The sequence below is a fragment of the Equus asinus genome, chromosome 1 (genome assembly GCF_041296235.1).
Source record: "Equus asinus isolate D_3611 breed Donkey chromosome 1, EquAss-T2T_v2, whole genome shotgun sequence".
Lineage (NCBI taxonomy): Eukaryota > Metazoa > Chordata > Mammalia > Perissodactyla > Equidae > Equus > Equus asinus.
Genome location: NC_091790.1, coordinates 156,254,201 through 156,279,518, shown reverse-complemented (window position 1 = coordinate 156,279,518; position 25,318 = coordinate 156,254,201). Strand labels below are relative to the sequence as shown.

At 40.9% G+C, this 25,318-nt stretch overlaps 1 protein-coding gene across 2 annotated transcripts in view; it reads left to right on the top strand.

Moving 5' to 3' along the window:
• The window catches only part of NPVF (neuropeptide VF precursor), a 68,870-nt gene that overhangs the window by 5,443 nt on the left and 38,109 nt on the right, over positions 1-25,318 (top strand). The window contains exon 4 of one of the 2 annotated variants that reach the window (XM_070510563.1): positions 611-668. The exons of the other annotated variant lie outside the window; for it this stretch is intronic. Within the exon in view, the coding sequence (XP_070366664.1) occupies positions 620-668 (49 nt within the window). The 5' untranslated portion in view covers positions 611-619. The remainder of the gene's footprint in view (positions 1-610; positions 669-25,318) is intronic. 2 annotated transcript variants of the gene reach the window in all.

Below are 25,318 nucleotides of genomic sequence, written 5' to 3'. Positions count from 1 at the left end.
TCAGGAGGCTGTGAGCCATCACCAACCTCAGGGCCACGGTGGCTGTTACACTGTCATCACATGGCTAGAGTTTCACGTGTTATGGGAGAATTTAATAAGGTACCCGTTAAATGGAATTAGGATTAGGAATCAAAAATATTAGGGAGCCTTTAAGACCATGCTGTTGTTTTATATATTTGGGAATCTCAGACTCATAGAATTGATGGAATTTGCCCAAGTTACCCTTCACCTCAGGTCTGGCTGTCTCCACCAGTACAGGCTGCCTCCTACACACTGGAGGGCTTTTGCCCATGAAGCTCGATCTCTGCAACATGGAACCAGTGCCTAGAGTTCAATGCTGTACACATAGCCCTTCAAACATCGACTGGCTAATTATTTAAGGTCGGAAATTCAGTCACTTTAGTTGGCCCTACATCACTGGTACGTTATTAACCATGAGGTTTCACTCTGCACGCTGTGTGGGTCAGCTAAATCAAACAAAAAATTCCTTCCATCTGACTTGGATAGGCATTCTCACTCAATACCCCTTCAGAGACTAGCTTTTGGTTTCTTTCTCCAGGTGGGCCAAATTTTAACTTCATCTTTTTCTCTGTTCTTACATTTTCTGAAGACTCTGCAAATGGCGCCTACTCTGTGGGCAGTGAGGACACCCAGTCCGCAATCACCAGGTTTGTTATCCTAAGTGAGTCCGTCAGAGAGGGTGTTCTCTCCACAACCTCCGCATCCCAGCCCAACTCTTCACAGATGCCTGTAGGATAGACTGAGCCTTCTGCTCAACAGCCCAGGGGCATGGGGATTCCTGTCCTCTCGGTTAACAGCTGAAAACACAAGAACTGTTTGTGTGGGAAGGTCTGAGGGAAGACATCCTCCGTGCCAGCTTCTCTCTTTATCGTGGGCAAGGAGCAAAGAGTCTGTGCTCATGCTCAAGCCCAAATCCAAGGAACCATACCCGCCCCCCAACACAGCCCGCAAACCAGGCTGGCATGTGTAAATTCTTCCTCCTCTGAAGGGATGAAGGGATTTACCTGTGTGCCCCTTGCACATCCAGGAAAATCTTCTCTCTGCAAGCTCCTCAAATGCCCTATGTTCGTTGGTAATCTTACTGCCTTACCAGAGGTTTCCACTGTTGACTCCACTTGACCTCAGTCCTCTATCTGAAAGAACCATCCTTTTTGAGCTACATATATGAGCTGCCCAGCCAGATCACCCCCATCAAAATGGCGATCCACGGAATAACATGTTGCATCCAGATTGCTCTCATGATCTGTTGGTTCTACTTGTTAGCTGGCTATCTTAACTTAAAAAAAGAAATAGAAAAAAACCCTAAAAATATATGGTGAAGTAGGAAATGGCATCCTCCCGTTTGAGAAAAAGTTGGCAGAGTGGGTCGGCAGTCTGGCCTGCAGTGGCAACGCTATCAGGTTGTAACTAACAAACAGCAATAATAAATAGGATGAGGGTGAGGCTGCATTTAATGGGTGCTTATTACACGCCAGGCTACATTCTTTATGCTTTACACATACAATCTCATTTAATAATGTTTCCAGTGGAAGCAGATTGGTCGCACTTCTTTCTCTTTCTAAGTCTTGATCTTCAGATCTGTTACACCGAGATAATAGTTACATCACAGGGTCACTGTGAAAATTAAATGAGGTAATGGAAACAAATGCAATTATAAACTCTAAAGTGCTTTACAAATGCTCCTTATTATTATGGAGGTTCCATTTCCTCCAAGAGCATTCAAATATAAAGTCCTCAAGCCACAGCTGAGTTCTGACCAAGCATAGATGTCCCCTGGCAGTCAATCTTGCACTTTCAAACACAAAGCAAGAGACCCAAGTACAAACTTCGAGAAACCAGCTTCATCCTTCCAAAAATTTGACAGAAGGTTTGAAACTAAGTGAATGCCAGCATACAAGTTGGAAAGTCCATCTCTCCTTCCCCCTCCCAATAAGGCAGTTAAAAAATCTGCCTGGGTTTTGACACACACACACGCCCCATGTGGCCATGAAAGCAGAAGGGGCTGCCGACATTCAAGTGACCCTTGCTCTCTGGAAACTTTGCTGGACTGAAGAGGCCCCTGGAAGCCCGCTCCCTCAGACAAGGAAGGGCGTCTTAAAGGGGCTTCAGGACCCCTGTGTCTTTCTCTGGGCTGCGTGCTCCAGGATTCTGCTAGGAACATATAGTTTGTTTTTTAAAATGCTTTTAATGGTTTTCCTTTTTGCGAGTTAGAGTTTTAAGGGTTTTCCCAGTATTTATTTTAAAAAATAATGCCCTGTCCCTTCAGGAACTGAATTGCACTTTCACATTTTCCACTTTCTTCTCCCAGCACTCACTTCCCGGAAAAGGGCCAAACGGAAGGGCGAAGTTCTGCCCAAGGATGCCCTCGGAGGCGCTGCGTCGCCTTCTCACAGGGAGGGAGGCTTCTCACGTCTCCTACACTTTTGCAACCTGGGAGACGACAGCCTTCTGATTTAAATTGCCTTTTAGGTAGATTTACTCACTTTAAGACAGCAAGCTGTATGTTCTACTCTGTTGGATTTTCAAGGGGCCCTGTCACCACAGCCTTAAAACAGTGGGCACTGTCAGCTGTGATGGAAAACAAGGTGCCAGTCCTACTGGCCAGTGAAGAAAATACCGCAAGCAGGCTCCATAACCACCATGTTACTGACAGAGAGGAGGCAGACCTTAGAGGTTAAAAAAAAAAATGGTCTCTGGGTTTGAATTCCAGTTTCACTATTTATTAGCTGTGTGACCTCAGGTCAGTTACTTAACCTCTCTGAGCCTGAGTTTCCTAACATGTAAAATGACAGTAATGGTAGTACCTACTTTATAAAATGATCATGCAGAAAAAAATAGTGAATGTAAAACTTATTTAGAACACTCAGTAAATATTAGTGCTGCTATACCCTTGGTATTAGTTTCCTGTGGCTGCTGTAACAAATTACCACAGACTGGGTGGCTTAAAGCAACTGAAACGTATTCTCTCCCAGTTCTGGAGGCCAGAAGTCTGAAATCAAGACGTCAGCAGGGCTGGTTCCTTCTGGAGGCCCTGAGGGAAGATCTGTTCCCTGCCCCTCTTCCAGCTTCTGACGGCTGCTGGCAAGTCTTGGTGTTCCTCATTTGTAGCTGCCTCCCTCCAGGCTCTGCCTGGGTCTTCACACGACCTTCTCCCCTCTGTGTCTTCTTCCCGCCTTTTCTTATAAGGACCGTTGTCAATGGTTCTGGGGTCTAATCCAATATGATCTCATCTCGAGATCCTTAATTACACTTGCCAAGACCCTTCTTCCAAATAAGGTCATATCCACAGGTTCCAGGTGGACGTTCCTTCTGCGCAGACCACCACTCAACCCACTACACCCTCTCTCGAACTAAAAAAGTCAGTTTAGGTCACACAAGCCTCTAACTTTTTCTTCCTGTGTGAAACAGAACACGGGTCTGTTTTTCCCCACAGATTTCTTCACTGCTCCTGTTCCACAGCCCCTCTGATCAAGTTCTTCAAAGTTATAATACCTGTTTTCTCCCCGTCATGTGGGTCACCAGTCTGCAGATAGAACACATGAGTGTAAATGATGGGAGGTGCACAGATGGAAGAAAGGAAAGATGGCCTAGCCCAACCCCTCGTGCCGTTGACGAGGTAACAGAGATCTGAGAAGCGCTCTGCCTTGTCCTGGTAGTGCCGGTAACACGATGGCAGAGGCGTCATAGAGTCAGGCACCGGGCCAAGGGCCTCGCCTTTCTTCCCTGTCACCTCTCACCACGTCACCTCCCACCAGGCCCCACAGTTGTAAGGTCACCTCCAGCATTCTATAAGCCACGTAAGGGAAGCCAACATGCCTCACACCCTACTCTGTGCCCCTGGTTAATTCTGAAGGTCACACCCATTTTAATCCATGGCATTAAGATGTAAATAGCCAAAGTTAGACCTGCCAGGATGCCAATCAACCTTTGAGTTGCTTTTCTACAATTTGGGGTACAGGAGAAACTTTGGAAAATGCTTGCCATCCTACAAAGGGCAATAAAATCTTCTAACTTCACTTGAATCTTTGATCATACAAATAATTTCATATTCTGAAGATTTGCCTGATATATCAATTGTTTGGAACTCAAATACTCCATTCTCCAGGATTGATATTAACCATAATGAATAATCGCCCAGGCTAAAGTCTACAAAATAATACAATGTAATTACAACAAAAAAAGAAATCAATATTAATATTAATAGTATAAGTAATTAAACAAAGAAAACTTAAATTGAATTGGAAAGTTAATTCTTTTATTAATTTGCCCAGAATTTCAGCTCAAGGAAAAATAGGTTTAATAAAAGGAAAATGAGGACATAGAAGAGAGCTTTAGAAAAGCTGATGGGGGCTTCTAGGTATGTTCAAGGGTATTAAAGGGCAATCATATTTAATTCCATTTGAATTTATGGATTTTTTTTCCAAATGGGGAAATATTTTATAGCTCTTTACAATTTTCAAACTGCTTTCAGCCCAAAGTTTCATTAGCAAGAGCAACCAGATGAGTGGAGATTTTATCAGGCACCTACACCAGATGAATTCCAGCAACTGATAAATTAGCAACTGGGAAGAAGTTATTACTGGTCTCTCTCAAACCCTCACTACTCAGAGCATGGTCAGGAGCATCAGCGTCACCTGGAGCTTGTTAGAAATGCAGCATCTCCTCCGACCCCAGACCTATAGGAGTCAGAATCTGCATTTTTAACCAGATCCCAGGGGATTCCTACGCACATCAGCGTCTAAGAAGCAACGCTTCTGCCAGTGAGCAACAGTGTCTTTATGAAGTAAAATAGTGTTAACCAAGGAACAATGCTCATAAAGAATATGCATTTGATTTTTAGTTCCAGAATTGTGAGTCGAGCTAAGATCCTCCTTCCCTTTACAAAACAGGGATGCTGGATAAACTACAATTATTTAAAAAAAAAAAAAAAAAAGCCAGACCCAAAAGACAGAAAGGGAAATTTCCAGTTACAAAAAACCCACAAAGGAACTCATAGCACATGAGCAAATGCAGCAGAATCCTGGGGGATAGCACACTTGGTTGCAGGCCCTAACAGGAGGGACTAGAGTCATAAAATCCCCATGAAAATCCGAGATGAGGCCTTGGACCCATAGGAAGTGTGATGCTAGAACTTAGACTCCTACATAAGCTCTGTCCCCTTTGTGTAAGGGGAATGGGAAAACTTCCCAAAAGGGCCAGGGAAGAAGCAAAGAAGTGTCAGGTCTGGTGGGCCCCCAGGCCCCAGTCTGTGCCACATGTAGATAGGGAGTCCGAATGAATACTATCCACATGGTGCTGGAATCTCAAACTGACAAATTACGGTGAAAATTCATCCTGGACAAGTGAAATCCTTGGGATCCCCCAGCCCTGACAAATATGAAACCTCTCTGTAAATATAGTCCCACAAACCAGGGCACATAGGACTCACACAGACGAAAAATAATCCGAGCTGAGAATGAGTCCACAAGCAAAAATTAAAACCACATGAGAAAAGGATTCATTAGAAGACGGCATTGTCAGGGACCCCAAATGGTGGATTAGCACACCTGAGAACATGAGAAAATAGAACCATTCCAAAGAGACTATAGTTTTATTTAAGCCTCAAAGCAATGTGCTAAATAAGAAATTGAGCCTCAAAGCAGGTAAGAAAATCAAGGCTAACAGGTAATTTACAGACGAGGAAACTGAAGTTCAGAGAGTCTAAGTGCTAATAAGGATTGAGGGCTTAAATCCAGTCCCAGTGCTTTTTCTACCACATCACATTTCTTTTCCTAATAAATGTATGACTAACTCATAATTGCTAGTTGGATCAATTCTTTGATTCATGTAAAACAGAAGAGAGAGAAGTGATTTTCCTAGGTTGGGAAGGGAGAACTCTCATTCAGTTAATTTGATCTTAAGCAATGCTTACACAAAAAAGGAAGGAAGTGGGTAAGGATCTTTATGTACGCAAGACTTCTTATTGGGGAAAAAAGGAGGTGACAATGTAAGAATTCTGAGGCAGATGGACAAATGGGAGGTAATAGGTACATATCCATGTGAATTTCCAGAATGTTCAAAAGACAAGGATTGACACCTTGGCAGTTGTCTTTCTTTTTTCAAGGCAAGATGTCAGGTAATCTCTGGAACATGAGCCAAGATGAGCTTTTGCTTTCACTCCTGGAGCATCATCACAGTGTCCCTGAAAGGCTTCTTGAAGTGGCAGCTCTAACCCCCAAACCCTCACGCAGGGTGCAGAGGGATCGGCGCACAGCTCAGGCTTTGCAGCAAAGCCATAATTTCTCATCTCTTACCCCTTCACTAAATTACAATTAAATTCCATCATTCAAGACGGCCTGATCTTGAGCCAGATGCATATATCACAAGAAGGCATTAAAATCTGACCTTTATATCCCCAATAAGAAATGTCATGAGTCCATCACAGAATCATAACTCCCTCTCGAATTACAGCTAAGAAAAGTCTGAACTTCCAAGAGGATCTCTTTGATTACAGGCAAATCTGAGGCCTTCTCTAGTAACCTCTTAAAATTCTGAATTCTAAAGGAAGAAATAAGATGACTTTTGTGTTTCAGAGCAAAATTAGTAGTGAGTGAGTAAATAGCAGGGTGTGAAAAAATGCTAACATACAAAAAACGAAAGAGGAGCACACTGGTACATCTCTTCAAAGTCAGTTTTATTATTGGAAACTTGAAAATCAGTAACATTTCAGCAGAGGCCCTAAAACCCAAAACAATTATCTATTGGCTCTTTTGCTGGCTGAGATTTACATCTGGCGGTTTCATCAGCATAGTACCACAGAGGCTCTGCAAAGAGTACTGTGGGGCTTGGTGACTTCAGAGCTCGCTCTTGGAATATTTATCATTTTAGTTCAGTAAATAGCTAGTCCTTTGCCAGTGGGGAGATAAGCCAGCAGCCTTATCAGTGTTGGTACTTTCAAAAGGTTTCCATTCCACAGCACACCATGGAGCATCCATCTTTCCTCTGATGACTACCCGTGCCTGTGAGAGTGGAAAGTAGGTATTTAAATAGGAAAGGAAAAACTTAGCTGAATAATAATAAGAGGAGAGACGGGGACAGGGAACAACCAGAGACAGAGATTCAATAGCAATGGCAGCTCAGCTTTGCCATGGTTGGGGACGGTGACAGATGGCTATAAGGAGATTCTAATTGAAAAGCGAAGACTGAAGCCATACATAGGCACCTCCACCTCCTTCCACACAAAAGCATATTTGGTGTTGAAGGGAAAGTGATGACAAATCAGGATGGCTTTCCCAACATCCATTCATGTCTTCATTTAGTAAATATTTATTGAGCTCCCACTGTGTGTGTATATATATGTCAAAGACGTATCATGAGTGTAAGGAGGAGGAAAAGAGATGATAAAGTATACATTAGGTAGAAAACACAGTTAAAAATAAAATACCACTAATTCAAAAGAAGAAGAGGAAAACATGCTAATGTGGGACCAAGTAGCTTCATGAAGAAAATAATATTTGAGCTGGGCCTTAAAGAATAGGTAAGATTTGGACATACAGATACACTACTGGGAAGGACAGTATTCTCTCCACCACAAACAAGAGACCAAGTGAATCACTGGGCTGGATGCGCTTCTCAACCTTCTCTGCGTCTGCGAATCACTGGGGAGAATTTTTAAACTATTGATGCTGGCACCCCACCCCCAGATATTTTGATTTAATTAACCTAGAGTGAGACCCAGGCATGAACAGTTTTGCTTTTTTGAACGCTCCCCAGGTGATTGTAGTGTGCAGCCAGGGTTGAGAATCCTGAGCTAGAACAGAGCACGCATGGAGACTGGTATTTGCCTCTGGAAGTTTGTACCACAACTTCATAAGCATCCCAGCTCCCAGTGTGCATCACTCATGAACTGACACAATTTCCTACAGATAAGATATAGGAAGGGAGACCAAAATAAAGTATTGACTTTGACATAGTCATAGTCCTTTGGGAGCTTCCATTTAGCAGATGAAGAGGTGATAACAGGAAATTCGTGGGCACTATTTGGTGCTCTGGTGGACTCCCTCCAGAACTGCTCTCATCTGGAGGAACCGGAGACATGGAATCATGAGTGTGCATAATGCTACTTTGGGATTTGGATTTGAGAACAAAGCCAGGAACACCTGATGGCCTCATCACTTGTGATGGCCTCCGTGACAATTTAATAAAGAAAGCACAGGCTTTTCTCAATGAGAAGGCACCTTTCAAAGTTTAAACTTTAGAAGGTATGATGTTGCAAGCTTAGGTGGGCCAAGTGTTAGCACTGGGCAACAGGAAGTTCTTTAAATGTAAGGCTTGAGATCATGTCTGAAAGAGGGAAAATGGATTCGCATAGCTTTAGAGAGGACTCCTACTATAAATAAGTAGAGTAACTTGTGTTCTACTTATCTATTGCTGTAAACAAACCACTCAAAAATGCAGTGGCTTAAAACAATTTATTGTTCTCTCTCATCCTTTTGTGAGTTGCCTGGCTCAGCTGGCTGGTTCTCCCTTGGGTCTCTTACACAGATGTGGTCTGATAGTGGCTGGAATCATCTGAAGGCTCAACTGGACTGGGCATCCAAGATGGCACACTGACATGGCTGGTTAACACTAGCCACTAGCTGGCAGCTCAGCTAGGACTGTTTACTGGAATGCCTACATCTAGCCTCTCTATGAGACTTCAGTTTCTCACAGTATGGCGGCTGAGTTCCAAGAGACAGGAAGTCTGGGTCCAGAAAGTGGCAAATATCACTTCCGCCATATTCTGTTGATCAAAGCAGTCACAGAGCCTGCCCAGATTCGAGGAGAGGGCATATAGACCCCAGGTCTCGAGTGAAGAATGTAAAAACTTTATAACCAGCTTTAATCTTCCACAACTTGTGTATAGATTAGCCCTTCTTATTCTCAACACCATATATCTGAGCTTTAAATAGATATTTTTTCACAGTTCTTTGATAGCAACTCCCACAGCAAATAAAAAAGAGCAACACTATATACAATACGAATATAAAAGAGCAATATGTACTCTTCTGCACTGTAAGCTCATCACCTACATGTCTGAGTTGTTTTTTTCCAGCAGTCAGGATGAGTTTGCGCTAAACATCTCTTCTCTCTACCTAGTCCCCTTGATGACCAAAAGCACACGTCTGCAAAGACAGTGAGAAGGACAATCAGTGGACCAGGGCACAGATCAGGGCCACACACAAGGGTCAAATGCATAGCCTGGGCCTTAAAGCCACTCTAAAATTTTTCCACACGTTGTGACTGTTGGAATTCTGCCAATGTCAGCCCCACAGTCCGTAATGATCCAGTGCCCAAGAGCTTCTGCATCGCTAAATGTTTGCGGGGCTCAGAAATCAATATTTAATCACACTTAGCTAGAGCACAATATTCTGTACACTCAGCAGTGTACATTTTTGGTTGCTGGGTATATAAAAGGTAACATGGAAAGCAGAACATTTCGTTGGAATGAGCTACATTAAAAATATTACCACTGTGGTCCAAATCACTGTTAATAACATTTGAGTGCTCATTTTGCGAGGGTCCTGCTCCACCAGGAGTTTTAAGACGATACAAAGGAAATAGAAGACACTTTTTTTGACCTCAGAACAATGTTACTCTTTTTTTTCTCAGCCCTTCTCTAGGAACATAACAGCTAGATTGCTTCCCAAAATCTCTGTCCGTTTTAAAATCCTGTTCAGAGTAATGGGAATATCAGCTACCCCTGCTTTCCCGGTTGCCTGGTAAGCAGTTGCAAGTCTTTTTTCAGTGAGGAGCATGTTGAGAAACTAACCTGGCCTTTTTGTAAGCTGTTACAGGGCCCCAGGGGTGGCCAAGTCCCTACTGTCCTTTCTCTGTCCCTAAGAGACATAATTCACACAAATACAGCAGTGACATCCTTTCCCTTTTTCACAGGCTGACTTTCATATCACCTAAAAGCAGATTTGTGTAACACTTCCTAGATGTGTGCTTCTTAAACATTAATGAGCATTTAAACCTCTCCCTGCGATCTCGTTGCAATGCAGCTTCCAATTCAGCGGGTTTCACACGGGGTCTGAGATTCTGCATTTCTAACAAGCTCCCAGGTGGCGCTGATGCTGCTGGTCCTCAGACAACACTTTGAGTAGCAAGGATAGAGGTGACTACGGAGAGAGCTTTACCTGTTTCAGGCAGTGTTCAAGGGAAGAAGGATGAAACAAATGTCCCCTCTCTTTTCCTCTCTCTCCCCCTCGCTCAAGCACTAGAGAATATATGCCACTCAAGCTTCAAGAGAAGACTTGGGGAGCTCAAAATTCTCCAGGTTGGATATGCAAACCAGCTCCAACTGTGACCTCAGGTTTAAAACGTCAGTCCAGTTTGTAGCCAACAGCAAATAGAAAACACTGAAAACTGAGTTTGAAAACTTTGAATCTGTCCTCATAGTCATGAATATCAGAGAATCACTTCAAATTAGTTGTCTTTTTTGACACCAAAAAAAGGGGGTACATATTCACCTTCCTTATAGGTCCTGCAAAATTGTGTCTTGACTGGGAGTATTAAGAAAGAAAGTTGAGAACTAAACTTTTTTCTAAATTAGCTACTTATTAGGAGCAACAGGGTTTGGATTTTATAATTTAGTTTGGTTTGAATTATCTAGATATTTGCCCTAACTCCTCAAGTCATGGTAACAACTTATGTTGTTGTTGCTTTGGTTTTTTCCCCAAGTCTTTTATATTCCTTACCCACATATCATTTTCAGTCATCCTGTCCCTTGAGGTCTATAAAATTGGCTCAACCTTCTGTCCCTTTCTCTCTGGAACGCCTGCTCAAGACCTCTTTATGTTCCTGGGGAACTTATGTTCTATGGTCATTTCTATTTCAAGTATTCTGCCTCTACTGAATTTTTGTTCTCTGTTTTGCACTTTTTAGCTGTTTTTTCTTCCTCCTAGATTGTCCCCAACCCAGCCTCCTCCCACCTTCATTTCAAGCAAGATGTATACAAAGCTTTTGTGTTTTGAAAAACTTTTACTGAAGGTCATAAGTGGAGGATTATATTGCTGCACTGCAAACAGACAAATTTAAAGTACATATTACACATCACTATTCTTGAAAATTCTATCAGGCACCCTCTTCCAGTATATCTCTGGACCTCTTGCTTTTTTTTTTTTTTTTGGAGGAAGATTAGCCCTGAGCTAACTACTGCCAATCCTCCTATTTTCGCTGAGGATGACTGGCCCTGAGCTAACATCCATGCCCATCTTCCTCTACTTCATACGTGGGACACCTACTACAGCATGGCTTTTGCCAAGCAGTGCCATGTCCGTACCTGGGATCAGAACTGGCGAACCACAGGCCGCCGAGAATCGGAACGTGCGAACTTAACCACTGCACCACCAGGCCGGCCCCACCTTTTGCCTTCTTGCTAATTATTTCCTTTTCCCCTTTCCTGCTATTTCTCCCTCTACACCACTTCTCTTCCTGATTGCCCCTAAACTGTCCAATTTTATGTTCATATCCAGCTTATGCAGAGCAATTTGGCTCTCTACATTCTCTATTCCCAAACTATGCCAAACTCACTTTTGTATTTCCAAAACCCATCAAAGTGCTCTCCAATAGGAAAGAACCATTAGCAGGTTGCCACATTTTCTTTAAGGGGCTCCACTTCTCTAGAAGCACATGGAATTTAAAGCAGCACTTTTTTCTCATTAATAAATATGATCTCTCTTGGCCTAGTGACTCTGAGGAAGGAAAAGCAAGCAGTAGTATGGCCATTTTAGCCAAGGAAACTAAAACCCAGAAAAATCATGTAATGTATGCATAGTCCCCTAGTTAGAGGCAGAACCAGGACTGAGACCCACGCTTCTTGATATCTGATATATTCTCTCTACTGAGTCATTTTTCTGCCGGATGAGACCAAATACATTTTACAGAGTCAAAGAAGCTCTTAATTTTCTGATGCCCAAATTGAATAAATCCAAATTTTGTTACTTAACAGAAGCTATGTGATAATTTCTTAAAAGGCTTTTTGTTTGCAGTGATAATTGGCAACTCCACGTGCAATTGCTTCTACACAGAGGCCACAAATCAACATTTTCTCCCGCAAATTTTTAGGGGTGACTCCAGGAATGTGGAAGACAGTCCATGAGGCAGGGAACAAGAAAAATGACTTTATTTTTGATGCCTACTGCTTTTCATAATCTTAAAGTCACCATTAACAAATGCCTTGAAGAGTACTGCAAATTAATAAATAGAAGCTTTAGGCACCACCACAGCAAATATGAAAGCATGAAATCGTACTTTAGAATTATTTATTCATCTTCTCAAATTCAAACCTTCTGCACCGGTTAAAAACCACAAAGATCTGAGAATCCTGAGATTACAGGACAGTCTGAGACTGGTTAGCAAGGTGATTTAGGCAACATGCTAACGAGGTAAGTCCAGTCTTCAGGTGCTAATTTGTTTATTCTCCTTCTACAGCTGAACTAACCCAAAATTTACAGAGCAGGTCCTACAGTTGAACCAAAAAGGAGGGGAGTCTATGTAAGAAAGTGAGAGTGGTTAGTTCAAAGCCTCCACTGCTCTCAGTAAACCTACCCCAAATACACACCGTTCAGTCACATGTACTGACGTGGAGATAGTGGACACACACATGCACACACTCAATTTTGGAAATTACATCTTGAAACTTTGCCTTTTTTCTCTAACTAAATGCATACTGAGAAAGAGAAGAGCAGCCCCTGACACCCAAGGAGCTGACTTAGTACTATTAGCTGGGCCTTGACATTCTCTAGTTGAAAGTAAACAATTTCACAGAAAATCAATATCAGATAAGGCCTTTCTGTGACCATGATGGAACAAGACAAAAAAACACGGCCATTCGGCAATCACATCTAAACACAAAGCATGAACATCGTCCAAACCACAAAATACCAAAAGCCCAGCTAATATAAGTGACTGCTACTTCTTTCCCAGTTATAGCTTTAGCTTTGCTGCTGTCCCTATAGATAAGATTTCCTAAGATACCCAATCATAGAATTGTCCCAGATATCACCCAATACAGAATGAACCCCTGCCTCCTTGGATCCTCCCCAAATTACCCAACCAAACTCAAGTCCTATAACAAGTCATTTGTAACACCCGCTTACTGCGACATGCCATGGTCCCCATGGTGTGCATTCTCCTTCTCTGGGATGAGTAAGAAACACACTTATTCAAATACAGGTGTGTTCCTGGGGGTCTTTGACTAGAGGGCACTGACAGGAAGTATAATTAGATTTAGAGTGAAAGTTAGAAAAGTAGGACTATGAATGTCTTGCCTTTGGCAGAATGTGGTACAAATAATGGTGTGGCTCAGTTGGAAAAGTGGTCGTGTGGCCATATTCTCCCAGGCCATCATTTTGTGACTACATGGAAACTTGGCTACTACCACTGACACAATCTATATGAGTCCATGTAAATATCAGCTGTGCCATTGGAACTCCCTCCACTCCTTAAAAAGTCAATGTTCTCTCCAGTCCAAATTGGATTTCTTCATATAATCCTCACACCTCGCATGCTATGATGTATCTTTATACTCAAAGACTTCTACATTTTTCATTCTGAATACAAGATAACAACCAGACTCTTGTTTGAAGATTCCAGGCAGACAAGAGCACCACCTGTTCTTGATTTTTTTCCAACCAATTAAGCATCTAAATTGTTTCTCATCTAAATTGAATTTGCCTTTATTATTTTTTTCCTACCCTTTTTGTTTTCCACAGCCATCAACCAGATCTAGTAAGCAATTGTTGAATGTGCTAAGGAAACAAAAGTGTGGTTGTAAGGAAGTGGAGATGAGAGCGGATAGGATGGAGTGGTGAAGAAGGAGAACTGTGACCTGGTAGTGGACCTGGGACTCACCTGTGTAAGGTCATCTTGGACAGGTCACTTCACCTTCCTGGACTTCAGTTTCCTCCTCCATAAAATGAGATTAAGATGAGGCCTCTAAATTTTTACAAGATAAAATTGTCACCATCCCCTCCTTATCTACCTTCACTTCCTCCCAACTCAGAAGAAGAGGAGTGCCTTCTTCACTCTAAGACTCTCCCTTCCTGAGTTGAGTCCTGAGCTCGCCCTTCCTGGCTTCCATCAAGATGCTGTTCTTTCTCTTGACTCTTTAATCCCTTTTTTTTCCCCATTAACTTCTTCCCTTTTTCTACCAAAAGCCTTACCCCCAATCCACTCCCAAAAACCATTAACCATTGACTTCTATGGTTTCTTTCTCCACCGTTCAATTAGTAGATTTCCCACTGATTCCATACTCCTTTCTTTGCAACCATCCCAATTTTCAAGTAATTTGGAAAACAGGTATGAGAGATCTGATGGCTCAATGCAGACTCAAGAAAAAATTTTGTTTTTAAAGGGCTATGTATTGGAAATGAATTCTTACAACAGCATTACAAGTTACAGTAATCAATAGATAGCGATATTTAATAACTTGTTTGAAATAGACTATATTTCTATTTTTCCATGAAATTAATCAGAAGCTTTCATGGAAACCTTTATAGAGCACATGATTGCATGAATATAATTTTTTTATTTAATTGGCATTTAAGCAAATGGGTTGAATTTTTTTCCACAAACAAGCAATTTATTTTCCTTGGCTTATGGTTTTATTAATTTACAGTTGACTTTGTTAGACTAGAAAAATAGATGAGAAGCCAATTTTCCTCTTAAAAAGGCTAGACTGAACTTGAAGACCTGTGCCGGTGAAAGGTAACAGAAAACCAGCTTTTGCAGCTCTCTTTGAGATAGGAAGTGCAGAGTTTTGACTGTCTTTGCCCCAAAATAGCAGGTGGGGAAACTCTAGGTTTGTCTCCTCTGCTCTCTCACTAACCAAGCCCTGAGCCCGCTCTCCTGACAAGCCTCAGGACTTAGGAATAGGCATTAACAGGACTGGCCAAAGGCGTACCAGTTTTCAAGGTGCTTTTAGTAAATTGTCTGACTTTAGCCTCACCATCCTGGGAAATCAGAAGGAGCAGATGAGCAATCCCCATTTTTCTTGCCATAGTCTCCTTGTATCCTATAAAAGATAACTTTCTCACCTTCATTCATGCATTCCGAAAGCATTTATTGTGCACTTACTGTATGCCAGCAACCAAAAGGCTGAGTTAAGGGGCTGTCATAGTTCATTTTCTTTGGGGAAATGTAGGCATCAATCCTCTGAGTGGAAGGGAGATGAGTGCTGGGAATGTCTCTGACTTTGTTCAACACCAGCTCCGTTACAACACCAACTTCCTATGGGGAAAAATGGAACAGTCATCCCCATCTTTCTAACTATGACTAGAGGAAGAGGGGCATGAGGAGTTTTCTTTAGTGTTCTCCATGCAGACCTTTCGACAGGATCCTCCAAGCAAACATAAAAGCATTCTCCCTTAATAATAGCTGTCGTCTGCATTATGCTTCTCCCTTTGCAAAGTGTTTCATTGATGTTATCCTATTTATCCTCCTTTGGTCACATCCTGTAACCAAGTGTCTCTTGCAATTCTTATTAAAAGAAAATTCAAAAAACTCTGAAGGAGCATTGTTGTAGGTTGTTGTGTCCTTCTAAAATTCATATGTTCAAGTCCTGACTGCCAGTGTCTCAGAATATGATCTTGTTTGGAAATAAGGCCATTGCATACGTAATTAGGTAAGATCAGGTCATACTGGAGTAGGGTGGGCCCTGATCCAATATGGCAGGTGTCCTTATGAAAAGGGGGAATTTGGACACAGACACACAAGCAGGGAGAACACCATGTGAACATGAAGGCAGGGATCAGGGTGATGCTTCTATAAGCCAGAGAACACCAAAGATGACCAGCAAACTCCCAGAAGCTAGGAGAGAGGCATAGGACAGATCTCCCCTCACAGCCCTCAGAACAAACCAATCCTGCCAACAACTTGATATCAGATTTCTAGCCTGCAAAGCTGTGAGACAATGAGTTTCTGTTGTTTAAGCCACGAAGTTTGTGGTACTTGTTACATCACCCCTAGCAAACCAACACAAACGGCTTCACCAAAATCTCTGAGGGGCATTGAGCACAAGTGGCATTGGCGCCACTCCAACAGAGAGGACACAAAGAAGAGTCAATGTCCCTCCAACTGTGCCACAAACCATATGAAGCTCTGGCGATTCACAGGCTTCCCTTCATCAGCAGTGGTGCTCAGGGTCGTAACCGAAGGAAACCACAGAACTGGCTGACACAATGGGATGCTTGGGGGACCCAGCAGAACCCTAGAAGGAGGACATCAGAGTAGAAGGAAAGAGGAAAAGCTGAGGCTGCCACTTGTCTGAAAAGGCACGTGAGAACCCTGTACCCCGTGGGAATCTCATGAATATGTTGGGGGCCATAACTCAGCAGGAGGCACGGTCCCCCAACAACAAGAACAGCAAAAGTCACTGAAATAACCAGTTTAATCCGAACAACATTTTCATTAAGTAAATGACCCATGACTTTGAGTTCTGTACTGGGATTGCTCTGTTCATCTTGGGAAAAGCAGCAAGCTCTCACTTCCCCTATCACTACGGTGGAGTTGTTAACCAGAATCATTGTGTTTGGAGAACACAGCAGTTTGGCAGGACTGCAGAGAGGATGGAAGGAAATGGGTGCAGAAAACATTAACAACTTCCGTCAGCTATGCTGAGCACCAGTCAAGTACAGCTTATACAACTATTTCAAGATGAAAAACGAGAAATAAAATAAGTGAAGGAAGAAAGAAAAACATAAAACAAAATTATGTTGCAAAAATGTTGAATCAGTTATTTCCAATTTTCTATGTGCTATAGATAAAATGGATGTTAATTACAAGATAGAGCCTTGCTTAATAATGCAAGATTTTCTTCTTTTTACTGAGTCTGTTAGAGCAGGGCCATGCAAACAGATAACAAGAATGTGCAAAGAGAAGCACTGGGTTGAATAATTAACTTATCAATGAAAATAAACAATAAGTATATAATTTAGGCCCCCCAAAATCAGTTTGAGATCAGAATCTCATGGAGATCTGAAGAATATTAGCTATAACAGACACAAGGAGAATGGAGATCCTGATGGTTTAAAAGAAGATAGTGTCTACAAATAATATTAAAAATATAACATTTCAAGGTGTGTACTAATTATATTGTTTTTAAAGCATATTTAAAATTATACAATTATACTTATATAGTTAATATAATTAACTTAGAAATAAGTATCACAGATGTTTTCACAACTCAGAATTGAAAACTGTTAATAATTGTAAATTCTAGGTGGTAGAAATATCTGAGTTAGTTATGTTATTCTTTGACCTTTTCTGTTTTTAAATTCTTTTAAAAAAAGGAACAACCTATCTGACATTTACTAGCATTATGAATTTGGGCAAATGTTTTACTGTCTCTGAATTGTTTCTTCATCCACAAAGCGAGATTCGTGAGAACACAAGGTTATTTACGAGGATTTGAGGTGATGGGTATAAAGAGGTGATGGTAGACAGTAGGCATCCCCAAAATGGTGACTATTCTTATCCCAGAGTCTCCTCTCTAAGGTTCCCCATATGTGATCATCCAGTCCAGCCATGAGCACTTTGAGCTCTGACAAGGAAGCCCCACCTCCCAGGCCAGGCTGTTATGTTTTGAATTCCTCTTTGTTAGAAAGTCCACTAAATAGTCACCCTGTAACTGTCACCCATGGTCCTAGTTGGGGTTACAAAGTCCTTCTTCTCAGCACTCTTTCAGCATTTTAATTCAGCTAAGAACCTTCACTCCCCTCCATCTCCTCCCATCTTAAAGCTTCTCTTTTCCAGGTTAAAATATCTCAATCTCTCTATCATCCCACATGAGACCAATTCTGAGTTCTTGCACCACGGTAGTGAGTTTCCTACAAGCCTGTTTCCACTGACCTTCATCTCTTTTTAAATTGCAATGCCTGGAGTTGAGATTGGAGCTGGACTCTTCTCCCTATTCCATATCCTCGTTCTAGATCACAGATGGGCAAACATTTTCTGTAAAGGGCCAGATAGTAAATATCTTCAGCTTTACCAGCAGTACAGTCTCCACACAATTACTCAGCTCTGCCATTGTAGCACAAAAGCAGCTATAGACAGTATGTCAAAGAATGGACATGGCTATGCATCAGTAAAACGTGTTTTTACAAAAAGAGACGGCAGCTCATATTTGACAACAGGTCATAGTTTGCTGACCTCTGTTTTAGATGATATTCCCCTATTAAAGAAAGACTCCCATTGGCCTTTTTCAATGGCTTCACCACATTGTTGTATCTTTTGTCAAACTTGCCATTGAGCTATGTCTTGAACAATATGGCATCAATTTGAGTGCCTTCTGGGTGCAAAGAAGGATATAGATACAAGAACAGAGTTTAGCCAACCTCCCTCTTGGTAGATGCAGCAGAGAGGAACATGCTGGAACACTGCAGAACAGACCCTTACTGCCAGTTCCTAGAGATCCAGCAGCTACCAGCCTACCACATATCCATCCAGGTGCCACCATAACAGAGCTTAGCACTGAGAGAAGTTGATGTCCCTCCTGATAGAAGCTTTCTACAGATATGCAGTAGATTTGGCGATCCATAGTGGAGAACTTTGCCTTCATCTATGGTACATGTCATCTTGATAGATTTAGCACCCCTTTCCAACCAGCGGAGTACTTTTTGGATAATCATTTTATTATGTAATGTGTAGAGCACATCTCTTCTTTCCTTTGTTTATAAACTATTTTCTCCTTTATTCATACAGTGTTTACATAATTAAGGTGTTTACATGGTAGCAATTAATTAGCTGCTAATGAGGCACAAAAAGTCATGCTTTTTGTAGAAGTTCATAATTCAATCCAATATTTTTTGTTTACTCAGACTCAGGAATGCCCTTAATTAAGATTTCCTATAATTTCCTGTCTTGATGGTTCAGTACCTAGTGTCACCAACCTATTATTGGCATAGGAGTGAAAAGAACACCGGATTTTTAGTCTAAATGCAAATATTGGTCCTATTTCCATTACTTTTTATTTGAGCGCTTAAACAGGTTCTCTTCACCTCTCCTTCCTCATGCGTAAAATAGAGAAAATAATACTTTCCATGACTACTTCATAAGGTTAGTTTAATTGTCAAACATGAACATGGATTTGAAGGTTATTTTCTCTATATATGTAATGTGTTTATTATATAGAAAGATAGTCACAACAGTTAGTAGAAAAAGTAGGTAACAGACCAGTATTACCTTATCATCTTAATTTTTCTGGAGGAACCACACCAAAATGTTAATGGTGGTCACTTCCCTGTGGTAGAATTATGAGTGATATTTATTTTGCTCTTTTTTGCTTATATGTAGTTTCTACATTTTCTACAATAAGCAAGTACTACTTGTATAATAATAAAAGGTCAAATTTCAAAGTAATTGCTTATTGAACTATAAAATAATACATTAATCCTAGAACATTTGGAAAATACAGAAGAGTATAAAAAAAGATCACACATGCTAACATGCGCTTACTGGCGTGTTACTAGAACTCATAAGAGGAGTTGCAATAAGCTCTCTCTAAGGTTGAGTTTCCACATTTCATGGTTCTTGGTACTCAGAGAGAGATTCTAAAAAGCAGCTGAATAACTGTATGCATCAGGCAACATTTTTGGTATGTAAATCTCCATGGCAATTTCAATAAGGAATTAAAATTGCCATGGCCCCTGTAATTAGAGGTGAATCATAGAGAGCTATTTTGGTTGGCACTGCTAAAACATATGTTGTGATGCTGTTAAAAAGAGCAGCAAAGAAAGAGCTTGTTTGTTTGGGGGACCTCAATTTTAAATAATTGGAGATAATAAATTTTCTCTGACAGAATATATTGAAAAGCCAGAATAAATAAGATTTTTGATTCGTTTAAAGGGAAGTAAGTTAAGGGCGAACTTTGGAAAAGTCAGATCTTACATTCCGCACTGGAATTCTTTCAAATGCCTTTCAAGTCTAAAGCACAAAGTCTAGCTATTCCATTAGAGTGACTCTGAATCAGCTCCTAAACTTTAAATATGGGGAATAACCCTAAGGCTAATGTAGAATAATAGGAGCTTAGATATAGTACAAACAAATTTCTTCTTCCTCTCATATTACCACCAAATGGGAAACAGAATGATATTTGTGACTGGCTTTTTATACAGCAAATGCATTTTACATTCTCCCTAAACCTAAAGCCACATGTAAAAAGCCCCTGGATAGAACTGCCTTGTGACCATAAAGGCAGATAGTATCTCAGCAATTTTTTTTTCATTCTTTTCAGAAGGCTTTCTGCAGTGGCGAAAACTATCAACTAAAAATAAACCCAGATGGAGAAAATATTTACAAATTACATATCCAATGACAAACTTGTATCTAAGATGTGTAAAGAACCCTTACAACTCAATAATAAAAAGACAACCCAATTTTTAAATGGGCAAAGATCTGAATAAACGTTTCTCTGAAGAAGATATACACATGGCTAGTAAGCACATGAAAAGACGCTCAGTATCATTGGCCATCAGGGAAATGCAAAGCAAAACCACAATGAGATACCACTTTACATACCCTAGGATGGCTATAATCAAAAACGTGGAAAGTAACGTGTTGGCAAGAATATGAAGAAATTAGAACCTGCGTACACTACTGGGTGGAATGTAAAATGGTGCAGTCACTTTGGAAAACAGTCTGGCAGTTTCTTAAAAGGTTAAACATAGAGTTACCATATGACCCAGCAATTCCACTCCTAGGTATATATCTAAGAGAAATGCAAAACATAGGTCCACACAAAAATTTGTACACAGTTCATAGCAGCATTACTAATAACAGCCAAAAACTGTAAGGAACCCAAATGTCCATCAAGTGATGAACAGATAAATAAGATGTATAACCATACAATGGAATATTACTCAGCCATAAAAAAGAAATGAAGTACTGATACATGCTACAAAATGGATGAACTTTGGACACGTTACGCTAAGTGAAAGATGCCAGTCACAAAAGACCACATATTGGATGATTCCATTTATATAAAATGTCCAGAATAAGCTAATCTATAGAGACAGAAAGTAGATTAGTGGTTGCCTAGGGCTGGGGGAGAGGGTGACTGAGGGAAAATAGAGGTAACTGCTGAAGTTACAGGTTTCTTCTTGGAGTGAAAATGTTCTAAAAATGATTGTGATAATGGGTGCACAACTCTGTGAAATACTAAAAATCATTGACTTGTACACTTTAGATGGGTGAATTATATGGTATATGATTATATCTCAATATAGCTAGTACAAAATGACAGGTAGATAGATAGACAGACCCAGGGCAGAGCTATTGAAAGACAGCTTCCAGAGCTGGTTAGGTCTCAGAATGGTGCTAGTGATGATGGTTAAGCCACTCCTAGGTAATGGCGTCTTTCTCCTCTTCTAACTTCACAAATCACTCAATCAATGCAAAGTAACTTGTTCAAAACTTCTTCCACAGCTCGACTCCTTGTGCCTTCACTAAAGTTGGTTCTTTTATTTTATATACATATATATAAAATACATATGTATATATGTAACCATTATAACAAACATCTATTGATTCTTTGTTTGAGATACTGTGCAGAAATTGTCTAACTTCTTTTAACTACCTTTATCCCTGCTTTCTATATTCAAAAGTTTCACCCCACTTACCAACTACGGGATCTTTAGGACCCATTTACTGAGGAGTTGTGGGATTTAAGACAACCCCATCCCTGTCCCCATGGGAATACAGACGCCCTTGTAAGAAAGAAAAATGTCATTTGGATCTAAAATTAAGTATTTTGCCTATTCAGACGCGGTGCTGTAAATCCCACGTCTATGTTAATAAGGAAACCACATTTATAATTTAGGAATCTCAACAGAGACTAAGGTTAAGCTCTCAAGTAAGATTAACAAACATTTTCTTCTATCATATATGGCAGATTTTCTCTGTTATATCTCCCTGTAAAGAGATTTGGATTCCACCTCTGACAAATTATTTTACTATAGAACTTACTTTTCCCCATCTGAAACGTGAATCTCTATTTCCACAGCAAGATTTGCGTATACTGCTGCAAACAGTGATGCTTAGGAATTGCTATTTAGTACTCATTTAAGATGTTAAGAACTTAGTGGTTTATTAAATTATTGTTATTTTTCATTTCCCACCTTTTCTTTTCAATACTATAAAAACAACAACGCATCTCCTGGTTTTTGAGATGGTTATTTTAAAACTGTCAACTTCCTGCTGAAGCATTTTGCTACAAGCTTGAATCAAGGGAGCTTCTGACATTTCTAAACCTAAAACAAGACATGGAGCTTTATCTTTTCTCCTACTTAATAGCTTTTAGCTCCTCTTCACTGCAGATTCTCATGCCCACGAACACATCCTATGTTCTTCCCTCTATTGCTAGATGTTGGAGGGAGATGTCTGTGCTGTAAAGAAGATATTTCCTAAGAGTCCCTGGTCTTAGCCACCCTTCCCCAAAGGACTCCCTAACTCTGGAGAGCAAACACACTGGGGTGGCCTGGGGCATAAGGAGCACCCTTTTCCCATAATCTTGTCAGCCTCAGACTAAAGCAGTGTATGAGGCCCAAACTTGCATCTTGGATCTCTCCACACTCCAGGCAGCCACAAGGAAGAAAAGACAATGGTGTGAGCTCACGGTGCTTATTTCTTTAAACTGCATGGACAAAGGAGACAGAGGAAGAAAAGATGGACAGTGGTCTTCAGAATAAACCCTGGTCAACTAGCCACTTTGGCCACTTGGGTGAAAGAGAGAGAAGAGAGTAAGTCATATCCATGAACTGACATCTTTTCTCAAATTGACTTCACCATGAATAAATGTGGGCTAATCAATATTCTGGAATCTGACCAAGGAGATTAGCATATCTTCTACATGGGTAAAGGAAGAAACATGGGGCATAAGGGAGCTTCCCCTCTCCTAGAGTTCTATGACTTAGAATACTTAACTTCTGAAATCTTAAAATCCAACAAATCACCAACCTCCTTTGACCTCTCCATTTTCAATTCAAACTTTCTTTGCCAGCACTCCTGCCCCCTTGTCTCTCATCTGATCTGCTCTGGAACCCCCAACCTTTGTCTTCTTTACTCCCCAAACAGGCAGCAGGGCCATGCTGTGGGAGACCACACTGTACAGACTGGCAACTCAGAGACACGCTGCACCCAATTCTTTTACATCTTACAGATTACACTCTCTTCTATTCCACACAGATGTTTTTCCAAATCTCCAGTACTCTTCTGATGCTTCTTCTTTCCTTTCCACTCCACCCTCCTTCCCCTAGCAGATGTGCTTGACTCCCTCTATACAGAGAAAATATGCTTGTGAAGGCAGGAAGTTGATGAAGTTCTTGTATCTGAACCAATCCTATTTCCTTCCCTCCAGTCTCATAGAAAAAGATGTTTCTTTTCTTCAAACCATTAAGCAATATCCATGTTGTCTCCAAGTAGGATCTACTTGTGTCTCAGTGATATTGCTAGAAATAGAAGTCCTTATCTCAGTGTATCTTTACTTGCATTTCTCTTACTATGAGGGAGATTGAGCATCTTGTAAATATTTGTGTACATTGGATCTTCTTTACCTGTTTTTTATGTCTCTCATTTTTTCTCACTCTTTTAAACATTTTCTTTTTATCCAGTTTTGCCTTCATTTTTATGATTATTTTAGTTTTTTTCTTACATTCCTTTCTTGAGCTCTTCCAGTTTACATTTTATCTTCTCCTACATTTCACCATCTTTTCCCTGGGCTCTTGCATCTCTGTTTGAAGCTCTCGTTTCATGAAAACAATTGTTTCATTGATTATTATTAAAGATTTTATTTTTCCTTTTTCTCCCCAAAGCACCCCCGGTACACAGCTGTATATTTTTAGTTGTGGGTCCTTCTAGTTGTGGCATGTGGAACGCCACCTCAACGTGGCCTGATGAGCGGTGCCATGTCTGCGCCCAGATCCGAACCAGCGAAACCCCGGGCCGCTGAAGCAGAGAGCGCGAACTTAACCACTTGGCCACGGGGCCGGCAGCTCAATGATTATTTTTAATTCATGCAATATATTCAGTCAAATATTCATCTACTCCAAGGCAACATTTTTCTCCTGAGTGTTCTTTGTCCAATATATTTTCCTGTTCCTTCTTCCTTTTCCCTATAGTCCATATTTATATGGATTCTCACTTTCTGATTCTTCATTGTTGAAAAGGATGAGTTTTTCCAGACCAGCAATTTGCAGATATATGTTGGGAAGGGACCAGTGCCATGTTCCAATCTGGCTGGAATTCTCTCATTATCCAGGGTTTTGTGAGTGGTGATGATTGGCAGCACTGGCTCTTTCTCACTATAGCAACTTTCTCTTCTCCCCTGATGCCATGGAGATGGTCCATTTCCTCTAAACAGCCTTTCTGCACGACTTCTCATTTGGCTCTGCTTCCTCTGATTCTTAGAAGCAGACAGAGTCCAGGAACACCCCTGCCCCCTAGATATACATCCTGCTCTGAAGGTTTGAGTGTTGAACCTCAGGGAGCTCCCATTTTCCCTTTGCTGGCTGTTTGAGATCTGCAATCTCTATCCCCTCCCTCCTCATTCTCCTAACTTCTCCCCTTCTCTATTTCCATTGGTTTAGGAATTTACAGTTCTTCAGTTTCGTTAAAATTGGAATTTGGGAGTTTGTGCTTAGTTTTGTTCCTGGATGATTTCTAGAAAGAGCTAGAGGAAATGCCAAATTTATGTTGTAATATTCACAACCGCAATCTATCTTTTTATACTTTCTCTGAAACTTTGCTTCATGTGCATTTTCAAGCTTGTCTATTTTGTCCTCAAATTTAGTGGGACAAAATAAAAAGCCTTCCTCATACTTTATGCCCCTTGTCTACCACTACATCTCTCTCTTCTCATTCACCAAATATTTGCTAAGTGCCTGCTATGAGTAGGGCACTGCATTCAGTACTAGGACTATCATACTGACCAAGATCACTGTTGCCCCTGCTCCCTCTGAGCTTACCATCTAGGAAAGAGAACTGAGAATTAAATCAATACAAATACTCTATATTCGATAACCCTACTTTCCCACTTTCTATTCACTTTTCAGCTCGCTGCGATCAAGCTTCTACCCCTCAATGCTGCTGAGATTTTATTCAGGCAAAGTCATCAGAGAAATTTTCATAGACAAATCCAGTGATGCTCTATCAGTCTTCATCTCACCTTTCTTCTCCTCAGCACAGTTTATCATTCCTTTCTTATTAAAATGTACTCTACCCTGAATTTCTGTGATGTTCCCACTCTCCTCATTTGCCCTTGGCCTCTCTGTCCACTGACAGT